Here is a 17,361-nt window from a genome sequence, read left to right as displayed (position 1 = left end):
ACCACTAAAATTCGAAACTTTCCTCAGTACACCAAAAGGGCACCTGAGTCGGTAGAGACCTTCGAGCCGGCCCCAAAATCTCCACAATGGGCGGCGTTGGACTTTCCACCACCAGAGTGCAAGGCCGCCCCACTGAAACCTTATCAAGGGCCTCTGGCCCGATGATTTTAGCCGCAGGCGCCACATTGCACTTAAAGGGGCTTCCAGGGACGTCCTGTCCGTTGAACCGCAAGTCCACCGAATGCACAGTGGCCTCACGTGGCGTGAACGAGATGGCGTAGGTGTGGGGCCCCTGGGCCTGGGCCGAGGTGGGCACCCTGCCCCCGTTCACCGTTACTTCGAGGTTGCCAGGGCCGGCTTGGCTCGTTTCCACTGAAATCGCACTTTAGACGAAGCTTTCGCGCTTTGGGGTATTTACCCAAAAAAGTGACCGGCTTGCCCACCACTCCATTGGAGGTCTCTTTGACTTTGATGGCTTGCACGTCGTAGACTTTGGCAGCGTAGGGACTCCCAGCTGTGGGAATCCCGCTGACGGTGACGTTGATCCGGTGTTCGCCGACAACTCGCGGGACAAACTCGGCTCGGAATTGGGAATTTCCAAGGGATTGAACTTGAGTTGGGACTGCCTGGCCGCCGGGGCCTAGCAGAGGGTTGGTTAGGACGGGATATTTTTATCGTTAATTTTGTCAGTGATAGACTATCATGGAATGTTTCAACAATTTGGAAAAGATCAAAATGTACTCATTGTATCAAATAGAAAGCGACAACGCTAATAATAAGTGAAAACAACCAAAAACCGTACAGGAATAGTTATGAAATGAAAATAGGCATAGAAAGTGGAAGAGCTTGTTAGTGGAGAACAATTGAAGGAATTGTTAGTTTACTTTGCTATTGACTGGTTCAAATTTTTATTGGCTACAGCATCGCACATCTGCTGGTTTCATTAAACGTTCGATGAATTTCTTAGTTTAGTAGGTCAGTCGGTGAACACGCAAGCATTATTCATCAAATTTCACGTGTTTTTATTTATAGGAAGCTATTTACTATTTCTATTTATTTTAAATTGCGCGACTAAATAATAACTTTTGCGTAATCTTTCTAAGCGATTGCGTTATTTTCCACTTTACCACAAAAAAGGTGAAATTTATGTCAATAATGTAACTACGCTTGTTAAAACAATCAGTGAAGGCAATAAAACTAGTCCAGATTAAACTGTAATTACTTTACATGCTATTCCCAACTATTCTTTCCCCGAAAACAAGTTTTCAGTTTTAGTTCTAATCAACTACTCGACTAAATCTAAACTTAAGTTCATTTACTTATTATTTACCCTAATTATCTTTTTTATAAAATTACTCTCACAGAGCCCAGAAAGGTACATTTCATTTGTAATGATTAATGATTCATACAACTATAAACTTTAAAATTAATTTTAACGTAAAAATTAATTAAATTAATATTTTATGTTACTTTACATGTTTTTTTTTCAAATTCAAATTATATGTTAAATTCACATAAAAAGTGTTCATAAACGTACGAAAATAAAATTTAAAATAGAATTCGATATAGAAATGTTGCAATAACTGATCTAAATTTAAGACCATGTGACCATTTGAATTTATAGTTGATTCTTTTATTACAGAAAGAGATAAAGTAACATTTTTTGCCACTTTGAGGAGACTCTATTGTTGTGTGATCTGATTACAGACCTATTCATAAGCCAATTACATTTTTCGACACGTAGTAGATTTCCTACCACTTACAAATGTTTTTAATTAATACAGTATTTGATTTTATTATATACAATTTGTCTTTAAATGAATGTAGAATCGTAGTAGGTATTAAAAACTTGCCGCTTCTTTAAAAAAAAGCCGAACGAATGTTAGTATATAAAAAATTGGATTTTACTGGTTCCCTAAGTAGATAAAAATTTGCACTTTTCAGAAATTTCATAGAAATAAAATAATTAAATGCAGCGAATTCAAATTCCATAACCACCTGAGATTCTACACTCTTTCATAAAGTCCGTGTAATTGTTTAAAAAAGTATTAGCTGTTTCAAAATTATAAAAGCGCCAACGTCGCATTTTCTCTCAAAATTAGCAGGTTCATTAGAAAATAATAACTAATATAATTTATACTTTCAATGAGAGATGAACTATTTCACAATTTTATCAATCTTATTTAAAAAAATAATTTCGGAAAAAGACGACGTTGACGTAATTATAGTTTTGAAACAGCTAATAGTACATATTACTTTAAAAACCAGTCAATTTATTTAGATGAATCTTTTGTATCTATTGAATGACTTTTGAATTTCACAAACGAAAGGTTTAGGTTTCGAAAGAACTGTAACTAGAGCAAAAAACACCAGTAAATTAAATACATAAATCGCTAAACAAAATGCAGTTTATTGGAGAAATGAACTAAGTGCAGGTTGTTCTTTTGGATTTTTTTTTATAGGATTTTACAAAAGACAAAAATTAAGTCATGATAACATGTATTGGTACTCAGATATTGAGTTTACAATAAACAATGTCGTCAGTTTCCTTTAATTTAGAAAACGGAAGCTTTTCTATTTGTTCTCAAAAACGTAAAGATGTTAATTAGGCCCTTTCTGCAATAAATGATTCAATTAGGATAACGTTGATTGTTTTTTAACTTGTATGACAACGCTGATTATCATAATTAATAAAACTGATGAGTGATGAGTCAACTAATAAAATTTCGAATGGTAATAATTAGGCCATTTTTACTTTGCGCTAGTTTCACACGAAAAAAAAGCCGCCTACTCTTATTATAAATTCAAATGATTGCATGATAGTTAATAATTACACAGTTGTACACTGCAAATTATGTGATGACAAGAATTAGAAGATCTGAATGTCACAAAGTCCAGATTTCACAGATAACTCAATCACTAACATTTATAAACACCCTCCATAATTTTCAAAATTTGTAAGAGATCACCTATATTCAGGTCATTATCGCAGTATGCATTTAAGAACTTTAATTATTATTTAATATTGTATGATAATAAAATTATACAAGTTATGGTCTACGTGATGTGATGTGGAATTAAGATTAAGCAAAAAATTTCATTTCCAAGTTTAATTTATTTATAACCATTTTCCGGAATCAACATTTTACAAACTAAATAAGGCATTTTTTTCAAACTGAATGCGTTTACATATTTTATGACTAGAATAGCAATGGCTTTAGTGAAAAGGATTAATTTTCTTAATGCTTGAGGCTCTTTATTGCTTGTTAGTCTCTCGTAATTACTACGTAATATATTTTTATTGCATCCATTATGTTAATTGATTGTCGATGTCAAATCCAGATTTGTTCGTTTTCAATGTTACTATTTTACGACTACTTTCTCAAATAGTTACAGGTGTCAAAAACTGATCAAATTTCACAAAATTGAAAGTTTTAATTAAGTTAGAATCAATCTCGTGCTTTAATTTATAGGCAATCAAATTGTTAAAAATTAAGGTTAATCTCGTTTCTTTGCTTTCGTGTGAAGAATTAAATCTGTCGCTAATAAAAATTTTCCGCAGATTAAACTGTGAAAAGCGGTCGTTTTATGAAGTGAAACGTATTAGAAATTATTTCATGCATAAGTATCTGTTCAATTGGCAAACTGAGCCGCTGATGATAGTTTTGTACAAAAGACCTCTGCCAAAGTAGGTGTAGTAAAACATTCCATGAAAAGTTTAAATTAACAAACAAACAACGTAAAAGAATGATTTTATTTAAATTTTTTAGAAGGTGAGGGAAGAAGGTTTTGTTTAGTTGGAATACAGATGAGTTAGTAAGAGTTTGTCTAAAACAATAGTCGCCGGTGACCTGAAAATGGAAAAGAGTGCAAGACAGTGACAATGATAGTGGAAAAAACAACAAACGAAGGAGTAAAGAGAGCATGCTGTATATTTGATACACATTGAGTACATTTTGACTTATTCTAACAAAATCAACAACAAAAATATCTTATCTAAATTACAATAAAGGAAGAGCAAACTGAAGCAACACCCGACGAGAGTGAATGATTATTTTCAAAACTGTTTCGGAAAGTTACAAAAAAATATAATCAAATCAAAACACATGTTTGTGGGAAGAAAAATTTTATTTTTGTTTCTGTTTTTTTCATTCAGTCTCGTCTCGCTAAGCTACAAGGACACCACCCCCTCGTGTAACAAACAGGTCCTCACCCTCAACATTAACCTCAATATCCTCAAGTCTTCCAGGATGGTTAATGAGCAAAGTGCTCGGTCTATGAACCGGTCCAGGTCCGGGCAAAGTGACACTTGGCCCATTTCCTCCCCCTCCAACACTAACAATTAAAGGGCATCCCACAACAGGTTTCTTATTAAACGCAACGTTCACCACGTGATCACAAGCCTCTGCTGGCACGAAACTCACTGCAAACCGGGCATTGCCTTGGGGGTGCACTTGCGTGGGAATATTCAACCCTCTCGCACTTATCGTAATCTCCAAATTCCCTTCTCCAGCCTCACTGGCGTCAACGGAGAAAGTCACCGGCCGGCCCACTGTCCCCCTGGCCACCGTCCCCACAGTGACTTTATTCGAGTCAAAAGCCTTCGCTATGAAAGGGGTCCCTTGGACCGGCCGTCCATTGTAATCGACGCTGATCTGGTGCGCCCCCACTTGCGTTGGGGTGAACTCGGCGGTGAAGCCCGAATGGATGTCCCCTGTGACTTTGACGGGGAGCTCGCCGACGGGGCCCCGGACCGCCACCGCCAGCTCGGCGGCGCCGCCCCCGGCCACCCCCATGTGGAACGAGCTGGGTTGGTTGACGGGGATTAACTCCAAGTGACTCAAACTCAAAGTCACTCGGCTTGTGTCAGCGACTGAGCACACGAAGGGGCATCCTCGCACCGTCTCTCCGTTGAATTTGATGTCGATTAAGTGGGGTTTGGCTTGCTCGGGGGTGAAGGAGACGAGGCAACGGCCCCCACCCACCACTTGGACGTGGTTTGGGACTTCGCCCTCATTTATTGAGATTTCCAACTGGCCTTCGCCGGCTTGGCTGGCGTCAACTAAAAAAAATCAGAGATAAATATTCGGATTCAAGGAGTGAAAGACTGTGATATCCTCAATACGCAGGAATTTTTTTATTTTGTTCAAATGGCTAGTCATAGAATTGGAATTTTTTCACCATTTTGTATTCATTTTTCCTAACTGGGCGGAGTTAGTACGATTACTTTTTTGCCCCTTAAACTCGAATGTGGCCAATGAAGTTGGAAACAGGTTTGCTTTCACAGGACTTGCAATGAGATTATTGTCATTGGCTCCTATAATGGACCAATCATTTAGAAAAGTGCTTCCAATCAAATTCAAGACGCACAAAACACCAGATTTTCAACATTTTTTATAGAAAGTTTTTTTTAAAACTGATTGACATGTACCTATATGATTCTTATAGGGCTTACAATACAAATATTTTTAGTTAATATAGCTAGAGCTTTAAAATTTTGTATACGATCCAAATCGACAATTCTGATTTTAACTAAATTATTTTCAGAATGGCTGAGATTCCGAAACTATGAGAAATTGGCGCAATTTTAAATAGTATCCACACATATTTATTGCATTTTTTAATTCACCTTCTTGAACTGAGTAAAATTTATTAAACTTGTTGGTATTTATCTTTCATAGTTGTGACTTTTATCAAAACGTCTTATACCTATCTCTTACGTATACAGTTTTTGAAATAATTGCAAAAAACGGATTTTATATCCCATTTCAGTTCATAGTAGAATTGCAACAGCGCATTTGAATTTTTGAAATGGAATTGAAATGAAATGAATTGGAATGAAAAATAAAGCACAAATTGAGATTTTCTGTAAAAGAAAAGAATTCTGTGTTAAACTAAATCTCAGCGACACGTTTTAAGCTAAGAAAACCTGTAGAAATCCTCAATTTGTGCTCTATTTCATTCCAAAAAATTCTACTATGAAACTGAAATGGGATATACTTTGTAATTTTGTAATTTCAAGTAGGTCTTGCAAAATGGTCAACAATTATCAAACTTCAAACATCTTACTTAGTTTTTAGCAGTAAAACAATGTTTAACTATAATTGATTATGACTGACATATGTAAAGTAATTCAGTCAATGTACCATTAAATTTTAGACTCCTTGAAAGAAAATTATGGGCAAACCAAAAATTTTTTTTCAATTAATAGCAGAGATTTATTATTTGTTTCAAAAGTCCTACTCGACTAAAAATGAAAATAATGAGCTAAATTTTCGTTTAATTATTTCAAAAACTGTAAGAGATATATACAAAAGATAACTAAACGAAACGTTTGGTGTGTCGGGTTTTTTGAACTTTTTTAAACTTTGTTTTAATTAATTTCCACACCAAGAAAGTCCAACAAGAAGTAGATATAAGTAATATTGAAAAAAGTCTATACAAAAATCAATGTTCTTTTAATTGTCATTGAAACAACAGGACCATTAAATTGTAAATGCAAAAAGAATTATTCATTTAATGTAAAGGGTTTAAAAACTGTGGTATTTTGAATGGACCCTAGGAATGAACCCCAGCAAATAAAAATGTGCATAAAATCTTGATATACGTCAAATACTATAACAAATAAATACCAACAACTTGGGTAATTTTATTTAGGTTCAAAAGAATTCATAAATGCAATAATAAATGATTGCTTTTGAAATTTCAGAGCTGGCGCCAATTTCTCACCGTTCCAAAAAGTCAGCCATTTTCAAAATAATTTAGTTGAACTTAGAATGATCAATTTGGATCGTATAGAAAATTTTAAAGCTCTATCTATACCTACTAGAAGTTAAGAAGTTTCTAATGTCGGCCCAAAAAAAGTCAGTCTGTATTTCTACAGAAATGGTTATAGAAAAATTATGTATTATAAAAATTGAAGCTAAATGGGGGAAAATAAGCTAAAACAGTAAATTTTAAAAATTTGGTTTTGCAATTTTTGTAAGAATTCAAGACAAATCTATTAAGTACGCAAAGTTTTTATTTAATAAATTAGCCATTTCTTGCAATTATTTATTGCAAAATTGAAAAAAGCAAACCAAATTAACTCCTGTCAAATGATATTTTCTCTATGCATGTGAATTTTTTCAGAATTTTTTCTATAATTCCTTAATTCCTTAAAGCTCATCAAAATTAATTAATTAATATTGACTTTCCACATCATGTACGAGGAAACTTCAAAAAGTTTGTACCTTTTAAGTAAAACAAAATTTTACAAAACTTTTATGCATTTACGTCATTTCTTTGGTAGCCTCATAATATCTTATTTATAGAAGTTTTTTGACCGAATGCAGCGCCAGTTATTCACAAAATTTTAAAAGTTCATCATCATTGTGAAATCTAACGTTCTACAGTGCTTCTTTATTAGATGGTATCAAAAAAAAAACTAAAATTATTTCAGGTTAAAATTATATCAGGACTATAGGAGGGATGTGGAGGGTGTTTTCCAGTGTAATTCTTTCAGGGTTTTTGCGGTCAAATGTGCAAAATCACACTTCTCGCTGAAAGATTCCGTCTTTTTGGTCAAATTGTGGGCCTAATTTTTCAGAAATCAATTTAAATTAGTAAGGACCATTGATATGGATGCTTGTCTTCCAAAAAATCTAGGTCTTACAGAAGCCATATTTTTTCCATCTGAAACTACAACTATGGCTTTTATCGGCTTTGGTGAAATAGAGTGTCGTCACTTTTTTTAATTAGCTTTATTAAATTCTACAGTGAAATGACGAATTCAGGTTTTATCATACGTAATATTGTTATTGAATTTAAAAAGATTCCTTTCATATTTAAATCGAGTGGGAAGCACAGTAAAACTTCTTGTACATAAGTGGTTTAGCACTAGGCCAAAAAACTTTTATAAAAAAAAGTATTATGATATGAAACTATCAAAGGGATGGCGTATGTGTTGTTCCACGTACTGTACGTGGAAAAGTACCTAGTTTAAAAAGTTTTGTTAAAATTTTGTTTCAGTCAAAAGTTACAAACAAATTCCGATTTATATTTGAATTCCCGAGGTAAATATTCTATCAAGAAAGCAGAGAAAAGTGGTATAAAGAGGAAATCAGAGGAAATCACAGAAAATCATCCTTAAAATTAGGAAAAAATTATGGAAACAACAACAAAAATAGTTACACAAAAAAAACATGTAGTAATTTTAATGTCTGTAAAGCCTGGGTTCTGGTATGATTAAACTTCAGTTACATTTTATTATTTTATTCATTGGTTGCAACGCTAGTGCTTATCTGTGATTCAAGAACCCAATTTTCCAGTGGTTCTACTAGAATAAAAATTATATCGACTACTGTCTTGAATATTAATGTGACCGGTTTATGAAACCCAGAGGTTATTATTACATAGGAATTTAAAAAAGCCTAATTACACATTAATCATCTACCATTAAAGACAGACTAGTCTAATGATTATAAAATAGTTGCTTTATTTCAAGCAGGTAACTTCCCACAAGTAGTAACATTATCAAGACTCTTAGCTGTTTTCCTAAATGAAAAAATAACTCCTGGTGGGTAGAAACTGCAACGCAGATTTCGTCGAAGCAGGTCTAATTATACACCAGGGAATCAGGTACTACAAGAAAAATTGAGACTTGATGAAGGAGTCAAGGTTATAGAGAGAACGAAATTACAGCTTTGCACAATAAGCAAAGGTTATTACTTTCCTGCCAATGAGCAAATAAAAAAGAATTTCCTGCGATCAAGAGGATATTACAAAAAATGGAAAAGGCGTATCCTTTACCCATTCAGTTTAATAACACGATTAAAGTCTTTTGCGAAAGTACCGAGATACAAGTGTTAAACGTGTTTGCAACAAAAAATAAACATATGTTACAGTGACTTATTACAAACAATGCAGTACTTTCTACAATTATTACTGCACCTGAACAATTTCAAGGTTTCAGGTTGCCGATCAAGTAGTAATCAAGAGACTCACCATAGTTAGGAGTACCACCCTCTTCCTGGCGCGATTTACAAATAACTGAAAATTTTGGCCAGTTCTGGCTCGGATGGTCGCATAAATATTAATTCGGCAATAAATCAAACCCCGGGACTTTCACAATAGTACCATAATCGCGTAATTAAAAAATGTTGCATTTATTTAAAAGCTTACCTCGAAATTGCACGGGCTGTCCCACAACCCCTCCACTGACATCGGCCACTTGAATAAGCCCAGCATCGTACACTTTGGCGATCAAGGGCCCCGAGGGCAACTTTTCCCCGTTAACGGTGACTTCAATGATGTGAGTCCCGACCTCCGTCGGCACAAACTCCACACTTTGAACTCCGGTGCGATTTCCGGGGAGCACTCTCGCCGGCACCGACCTTTTGCTGGGCGCAATCACATGCACCATCAAATCGTCGGGCGCCACATTGGTACTTGTTATGATTTCGAAAACGGCCGAAGTGTTGGCCGGCACCAATCTGGTGGTTTCGCCCAAAACTGACAGATTTGAGTTCGACATGATGTTAACATGCCATGGACTCCCTTAAAACCACAAAAACCCTTCAAACTGGGGCCTGGCCGACCCGGAACCGCACATCGCACGCACTTCGACTCGGTGGTACCCCGGAAAAGTCCGGTTTTCGCGGAAAATGGACGACAGCGCGAAGCGAACGTCGGTAATGGTAACGCGGCTGGTACTGGTACCGTGTTAGTGTTGGTAGAAGTCGTGGGTACCACAACAGTGGGCGGGGAGAGAGGCGGGCGACATTCCTACGCTAACTACAGGTAACTCGCGATGCAGTGGCGTCCGTCAGAAAACATAAATTGATTCCTGATTTTGCACCAACCGCCACTGGTTCTAACAACCACGAAAAAAACAATTTGTTTCTTTCAAATTGGACTTTAGTTCAAAGTCCAGGTCATAACAATTAGCTAGAGTAATTGTTGTGGCGCCTAAATCGCTACGCCATTGATTTAAACGTTTGGTTCCGGCCGATGGTCACAAGCGTCGCTTCAGTGATCGGGGAACCATTTGGTATGAATAATGACATCCAGATTTAAATTTCCTGGACGTAAACAAACGCTCCATTGGTCGTTCTTATTTCAGAAATAAATAAGACCCAGTGGGCCATTGAACCTGCGCGCAGGTAAGATGAAAGCGGAAAAAGGAGAAATAACTGCCTGCTGGCATTTAATTTTAGTCACGTTGTTGCCGATTCGAAAAATGCAAATTTATTCAAAGTCGGATTTGCAGAAACCGTGGCAAATCGCAAAGAAAAATTCGTTTCCGGATTTTGGAACCAGGGCCGGGTTATTATCGAATAGAAATTCTGAGGTCATCGGTGAAATTCCCTACATTGTTTCTGAGATTGCTGGCTTTGTGTGTAACCGGTTAACTTATTACTAGGTCATAGAAATGTGCAGATGCTTATATAATATGCTCTCTCTTATAGTAACACATGAGAAATACGTTTATTATACTATTAGAGCAATCATGCTTTAATAAACGTGGAATTAATTATTGGAGACACTGGACTTGTTTCTCGTGTTTGTGCATTTGAAGCGCGTTCAAAATTATAGGACGTTCACATCGCTGAATCACGCAAAAACGCTAGACACAAAAATTTTGCACATCGTTTCACTTTCTTCAAATCGATGAAATGCGAAGCAAGATCACAAAATTACTTATTAATGATAATATTTTAATTTTTACGCTTTATGGAATAAATGTTAACAGACATTGGCGCGAACTAGGCTAACATTGTTAAAACAGCGGCTATTTTGTTATTGCTAAATAAAGAAATTCATTTAAAACCTGAACAGTATATGTTACAATGTGCTCGTTAAAATACTTTTCACGGAACATTGTGCATAAATTTTGCTGTTAATTAAATTTGTTTAAATTCGGATTACACATTACGAAAAAAAGGTACCCAGAAATGAATTTTATATTTTTGAGAAGAAGATAAACATAATGAAATAATTGGACAATGCTTGGAACAATGTAAACATTTTAATTAAGACATTTAAAAATCCCGGTAAACAGTTTAGAATGTAGTATGTTTCCTTTGATTCTTCCGCTGTTTGTATACCAGGTGAGTCTGCTAAAAGTATATTTTCACCGTAGGTATCTCAAATACTAACAACATAAATATACAGAAATCAGCCTTTTCCGATGCCTTGTCTATTAAATACCTCTTATTTTTCTCTATATAGAAGGTGTATATAAAATGGCGCATAGGCTCTGGAAAAATAAAGTTAAAAAATCCCTCTTATTTATTGTTAGCAGTAGATTAAGTGCAGACTTTTTTCTTAATTTCTTAAAATATTTTTAATATAATTATTAAATATTTTAATATAATTTTTAATATAAGAGACCAAGTTCATAGATAACGTAAATTTTGCATTGTCAAATCCCCATTTTTTTTTCAACACTAGAAATAAATTGCACCAAAAAAATTATTCGGAAAGACCTACACTTTTAATAAACACTATTATTGTTAGTTATTACACATAAATTCCACTTTTTGTTACACAGTGAAATTGGCGCTGGCCTTAAAAAATAATAGTATATTAAAAAACAAGTTTCATAAGACCAACCTTAAAGTACGAATTCAGTTTCAAAAACGAGTGGCGTTAGCCACGAGTTTTTTGAAAGAATGAGTGCTTTAAGATCTTATGATATTAGTTTTTTATATTATGTTTTGTATTTTGACCCCTTTTTGCCGTTTTTAAACAAAAAATGTTATTTTAGTCGATTTAGGTAATTGTGACAGTTGGTAATATCTCAATTTTGAAAAAGAAAAATTGATTTAAATTTTTTTTATTAAAGTTGTGTCAAAAAACAAAAGTTTGGATGACAATGGAGGTAATCTTGCATGAACACCCCCTGAAATTTGTGACATTAGCAAAAATACGGTCTCGAATTTGCTTCTTGCCAACCTAAAAATTTTCGTAAAATTTTCCGTCAAATAATGACTATTGTGACATCGCACTTGATGACGTTGAGTGCTTTAAGATGCCTATTAAAGCATAAAAATGGCGGAAAATAAAAAAAAATTACAAAAAGTCAAAGAGATGCAGTTTTAGAACTATCGTAAATTTTTTTACGTATTTTTTTTAATTTAGGAATTTGTTTTAACATGACACTAAAAATAATAAACTTTAGTTCGAATAATATTTTATTCATATTAATATTTTTAATTAAGTAAATACATATTTATTATAAAAAATGTAAAATTGCGAGTAAAATTGCTAAAGCAAACGCAGATTTCTGTACATTTTTTGAGATATAGCAAAAAATACTATTAGCTCACTCACGTTGTATATATCTTTATCGATGAATCACTTTATGAAAACCTCGGAAATATTTTCAGCAAATATCGAATATCGATTTTAGAAAGTTTGAATTTTCAGATTTTTTTAACTCTGAAACTATTACATGTAAACGTAAACCCATTAATTTATTATCTTTTTAATTTTGAAAAAGAATCGTTGTCCTCCAACTAATAGTTTTCGAGAAAATTGCTAACAAAAGCAAAAATAGTTAAAATTTACATCTGTTGATAACTAAATACCTAATAAATTTTGCATTTTGCTCAGCGTCAATCGATTCCCCAAATCATTTTATATACGTTTACATCAAAATAGTTTTGATGTAATGCTTTTGCCGTAACATAAAAAATAAAAAAAACACAAAAAATATGTTTCTAAAGAAAGCTTTTATTTAAAAAATACAGTAAAAAGTAGAAAATACTGTTTTTCTATCATAGGAGAATATTTTTGCATCCACATTATTATTCCAAAATTTATAAAAGCTTTGGAAACAATCGAACATTGGTCAATTGAAGAAAGTAATTTTGTAGTGTGGTATAAGTAGTGTTAAGATCACTCTTAAAGCTTTTATAAAATATCCTAATCTGTAAGCAAAAATTATCTCCAGTGATAGAAAAACATTACTGTTTATTTATTAGAGCATTTTTAAATAAAAGTTTCCCTTAAAAACAGTTCTTTTGTTTTTTTATTTTTTAGTCGTTATCTCGGTATTTACTTAGATCGCTTACCCATCCTAAACAACCCCATTTGCTCATCTGCTTGTAGGATTTGTTTTCCATGAGGCATATGTCACATATTGAAGAAGCAAACTGCAGTAGTAATTTTCAAGATATTGTCACTTAACTTTGAACCTTGAACCTCGCTTATCTTATTCGCATCTCTTTCATTTTTTCTAATTATTTATTTAACAACATATTTTTTGATTACTTTTCTTAAAATGTCATATATGAACTCTGTCGAAAATGATTTCAACAACCCCTTTTACCCCGTTTTGGGGGAATTAACTAAATCGAATTGCATTGTCACGGAGATTACGTGTGTATGCAAAATTCCATTTCGTTCGCATAACAGGAACCCCAGAAACAAACAAACAGATAACAAAACAAGTTAAATAAAAGCTTCCAAAAATAAAAAAATCCACCACACAAAATCCAATTTTGGAAGCATCCAAAATCGAAGGAATCCATTCTCTCTGTTAGCTTTTTCTGATGTGCTCCTTACGATGTAAAAATGAAAAAAATCATGCTTGTAATAAGCTTATCACAAAATTGAATGGTCAAAAACGAAACCAAATGTCTTTCAATTTCTTAAAAAAAATTCTTCTAGTCATTTAAAGTTTCGCCATAATCAGCATTTAAAAATGGTTTTTTTTTAGAAATTGTCTTAAAATTCATACGATTTTGTAGTTTTTTAACCCGGTTCTAATAGTATTTGACATTTTTCGCTAACTCCAATAGTCGCCGCTTGAAAAGTAAAAACTGTAAACATTTCAACGCATTTTGCATTTTCCCCGGAATACTTATACGTAAGCAAAAACCAAAAAAGCATCAAAATGCGCTTTAAATTATTTTTCTTCTCGTAAGAACCTAAAGCCGTTCCGGGTTACGACTCCGGTTACAGAAAGATTTTTAGTTTTGACAAAAAAAATTTGTTACCCGAAAAGTAAAAATCTTAGAGTAAAACAGTTTGCGACGGATTCTACGTTTCATTTTACGTACACCTATTGTATTTACTAGTTTTTGTGCTACATCTTTATTAATGTTAATCAGTTTAGCTTTAGTCGTTTAAAATGAGGAAAAATTTTGTACAAATAAATAAATAGGGTATGACATACGTATGTATCAATACTGTCAAAATGATAAATTTATTATACCTAGCCACACCTTGCCGATTTGCAATCTCTCCTCCTGTTAATTATAGCACGTTTACTTAGAAAGATTTATGCGCATCTCTATGTTAAAGATTGACTTATATGGACATAATAACCCTATTTGCCACATCGCTGAATCTCATAACTTTAAGATAACTAATGGAGAGACATAAATCAATCATAGATTTCCATTTGAGTACGACCTAACTGCAACAATCTACATCTGCACATTCTTAACCGAAACAATATCCATGTTTTTGTATTGCCTGATATCGGTTAAAAACAATTTAAATCATAAACCCATTAAAATAAACTCCGTCGACCCTGGCCCAATTCAAAAACTGTGTCACACAACACAATCAACTCCCACGCAAACAAGTGTGGGCCTCTTCGCCAACACCATTCCAAAATCGGCGATTTCCATAAAAAAAATCACTTACCTGGCACCGTTTCGCCGTTAAACTTGATATCGACCCGATGCGGCAGCGCTTGGTGTGGGGTAAAAGCGGCCTTAAACCGTTGTCCACCCAGACTCCTAACACTGGACGTGACCCGACCACCTTCCACCAGAATTTCCAAATCACCGGAGCCGGCACCGCTCCCATCAACTGCAATTTCAAACTCATTACTACCAAAAATTTAAACTAAAGGTATCACAAGTACTTTCAAACTCAACGGGTTGTCCCAGGACGCCGTCAGGGACCGGCTGAACTTTAACAGCGGACGCTCCGCCGTTTCTAACCCCGATCCTGTGTCCTGTGGACGGTGAATTCCTCCCATAAATATCAATGTTGTTCGAGTATTTCTGTGAGGACGTGTAGTTGTGCTCTTGGGTGAACATTCGGTTGTGTTCCTCCACTTTTCTCCGTCGCAGGTCGGCGTCTAGTTGGGAGTCGGTTAAATTGGCCACTGATTCAAGACTTCGCTCTGATAGAATATTTCGTGTTTTTGCAATAGCATCCCAGGAGTCTCTTCTGGCGGATGATTGGTCTGCGATTGCCGACACTTTGACTATGGGACTAGTGTCAATTCCGTCGTTGTGATCATACGAATTGTTAAAAGACCGACTTTCAGTGACCCGTTTCTCGTACCGTGAGTTATAACCAACATCTGGACTAGAACGTTCTAAAAAATTCGGACTCCTGGACTCGGAAATACGCATGGAAGACATCTTCGACGTGTAACTCGAGTCGTACTCTGCCTTCTTGGCAAAGCTGGGACTAGCGGTGTCGTAGCGTTTCTCGTTGAGTCTCCGACTGGTGATGTAGTCAGGACTATCCGACCTGTTGTAGCTCGGACTCTGGGTCCTCTGCATGTAGCTGGGACTATTAGTCCGGTTGAGGTAACTCGGACTGTTCGTCCGGTCGTTGAAACTCGGCGAATTTCGCTTATCCACCGACATTTTGTGATACTCTTGTGCGTATTTGTGGGTTTCACTCGACACCGGACTGGCACTTTGGCGGTAATTGCTATAAGTCGCGTTTTTGACGTGGTTGATTGGACTAGAACTTGAATATCGACTAGTTGGGCTTTGTCTGTACGTGGAGTTGGGGCTCGGACTGCTGGAGGACTTGGAGCGCTTTTGGGTGCCGACGCGCATCATGAACGGGGAGCCTTTGACGTCGTAGCCGTTGAAGTAGACGTAGACTCGGTGCTTGCCCACGTCTTTGGGGGTGAAGTGGATACGGTAGAGGAGCTTCGAAGAGTTGACTTTCTCGACGCGACAGTGGACCGAGCGCTTGTCGTGGACGATGTCGGCGAAGACTTCGCCAGGGACGCCGACAGCACGGCAGTCCAGGTCGATGCTGTGGGGTACGAGAGGCAGGGCGCCTTCGAGGCCGGAGACTTGGACGCCGTTCGGGTCGAAGACTGAGCATGTGAAAGGACCACCCTGAAATTAATTTGATTTTGAAAACAAGCAAAAATTCGTCTCATACACGACTTGAAAAAACAAAATTACGAAACAACTATTTTGAATAAAGAATGTTTTTGTGAGTTGATATATATGGTTGCCAAAGAAATACTCTGAGTCTATTAATTATTTATTTTTAAATATTTTGCGTGCTGGACTCAAACGAGTGAGAGTAAAGGCATTTTACATTTATTAAAAACGAAATAACGCAGCTTAGTGAAGTGTAAACAATATATTTAAATTAAATTATGCATGAATTTTGTATTTTTAGCAGACAAGTACGAAATTATTGTGTAAAAGTTGCCATTTCAATACATTCTACAAATGTTGAAATCACGAATGGTAAACTACTTAAGTGTAACAATAAAAGACAATTAGCTGCTAGTACAATTCGTTATTTAAAACAATGAGTAGTAAACGTGAATGCTGAAAGCCTACATTTTGTGTTAAAACTGGATGTAAACAAGGCAAGTTCGGCCTTGATTTTCTTTATTTGCAATACTGTCATTAATCAACAAGCATTACGAAGTCAAATTAGAATAAGATTTATGCTTGGAATCAGTATTGTGGAAAGATTAAATTTTCTATTATATTGTTTATAAATAAAAAAGTTAAATGTTAAAATAAACTGAATTCTTGTGGTGGAGTCTCGATAAAGTTTCGTGAGACAGTAGCATACTTATAAATGGGCTATAGCCCAGAGCGGCAGAAATTTAGAGGCGGCAAAAATGTCTTTATTTTGATTAAAAAAAATACGAGTACCAAGTAAATAAACGGGTTGCATATTTAAAATTAATTATTGATCAGATTTTTACCTTTCGACGTATTTTTTTACTTCGCTTTTTTACTTAGTTCTTAATTTTTTTGGATAATGAGTTTTAAGAACTTTCATAGTAGTTTCAATTAATATTATAGAAAATTGACGAAGAGTAATGGTAAAAAAAGCCTGAGTAGTAAATGCTACAGTAAAATGTCTATAGAAAAAGTCAGTGGCAACGTAATATTAGGTATTGAAAAAAGTCGTAAAAATGACTACGTTTTGTTTTTTTTTAAATAAATATAAGCTAATTTTTTAATAATATTTAGAAAATTAAGGTGATAGTTACAAGTCTAGTGCAAAAAAACTATTTCAGGTTTTTAAATTTAATTTTCAGAACTACAAATTTTGCATTTTTAGAAAACTTGTGCTTAGAATTGGATTTGTTGCTTCATTCAAATAAATTGTTCAGGAGAAGTCAAGGACATTACA

The 17,361-nt window shown here is 35.0% G+C and overlaps 1 protein-coding gene across 2 annotated transcripts in view; it reads right to left on the bottom strand.

Annotated features, from left to right (window-relative positions):
• jbug (jitterbug) overlaps positions 1–17,361 on the bottom strand; it is a 52,471-nt gene that overhangs the window by 18,453 nt on the left and 16,657 nt on the right. Inside the window, exons 8-13 of one of the 2 annotated variants that reach the window (XM_008192919.3) lie at positions 14,864–16,091; positions 14,641–14,808; positions 9,163–9,537; positions 4,214–5,062; positions 419–640; positions 44–372 (exon numbers count right to left, since the gene is read on the bottom strand). In XM_008192919.3, the coding sequence (XP_008191141.1) occupies positions 44–372; positions 419–640; positions 4,214–5,062; positions 9,163–9,537; positions 14,641–14,808; positions 14,864–16,091 (3,171 nt within the window). Of the gene's footprint in view, positions 1–43; positions 373–418; positions 641–2,189; positions 3,852–4,213; positions 5,063–9,162; positions 9,538–14,640; positions 14,809–14,863; positions 16,092–17,361 lie in introns of those variants that run through there. The other variant, XM_015978121.2, reaches the window with a different exon arrangement.

The sequence above is a fragment of the Tribolium castaneum genome, chromosome 5 (genome assembly GCF_031307605.1).
Source record: "Tribolium castaneum strain GA2 chromosome 5, icTriCast1.1, whole genome shotgun sequence".
NCBI lineage: Eukaryota > Metazoa > Arthropoda > Insecta > Coleoptera > Tenebrionidae > Tribolium > Tribolium castaneum.
Note: the sequence above shows the minus strand (reverse complement) of the source record. Positions and strands in the feature narration are given on the sequence as shown.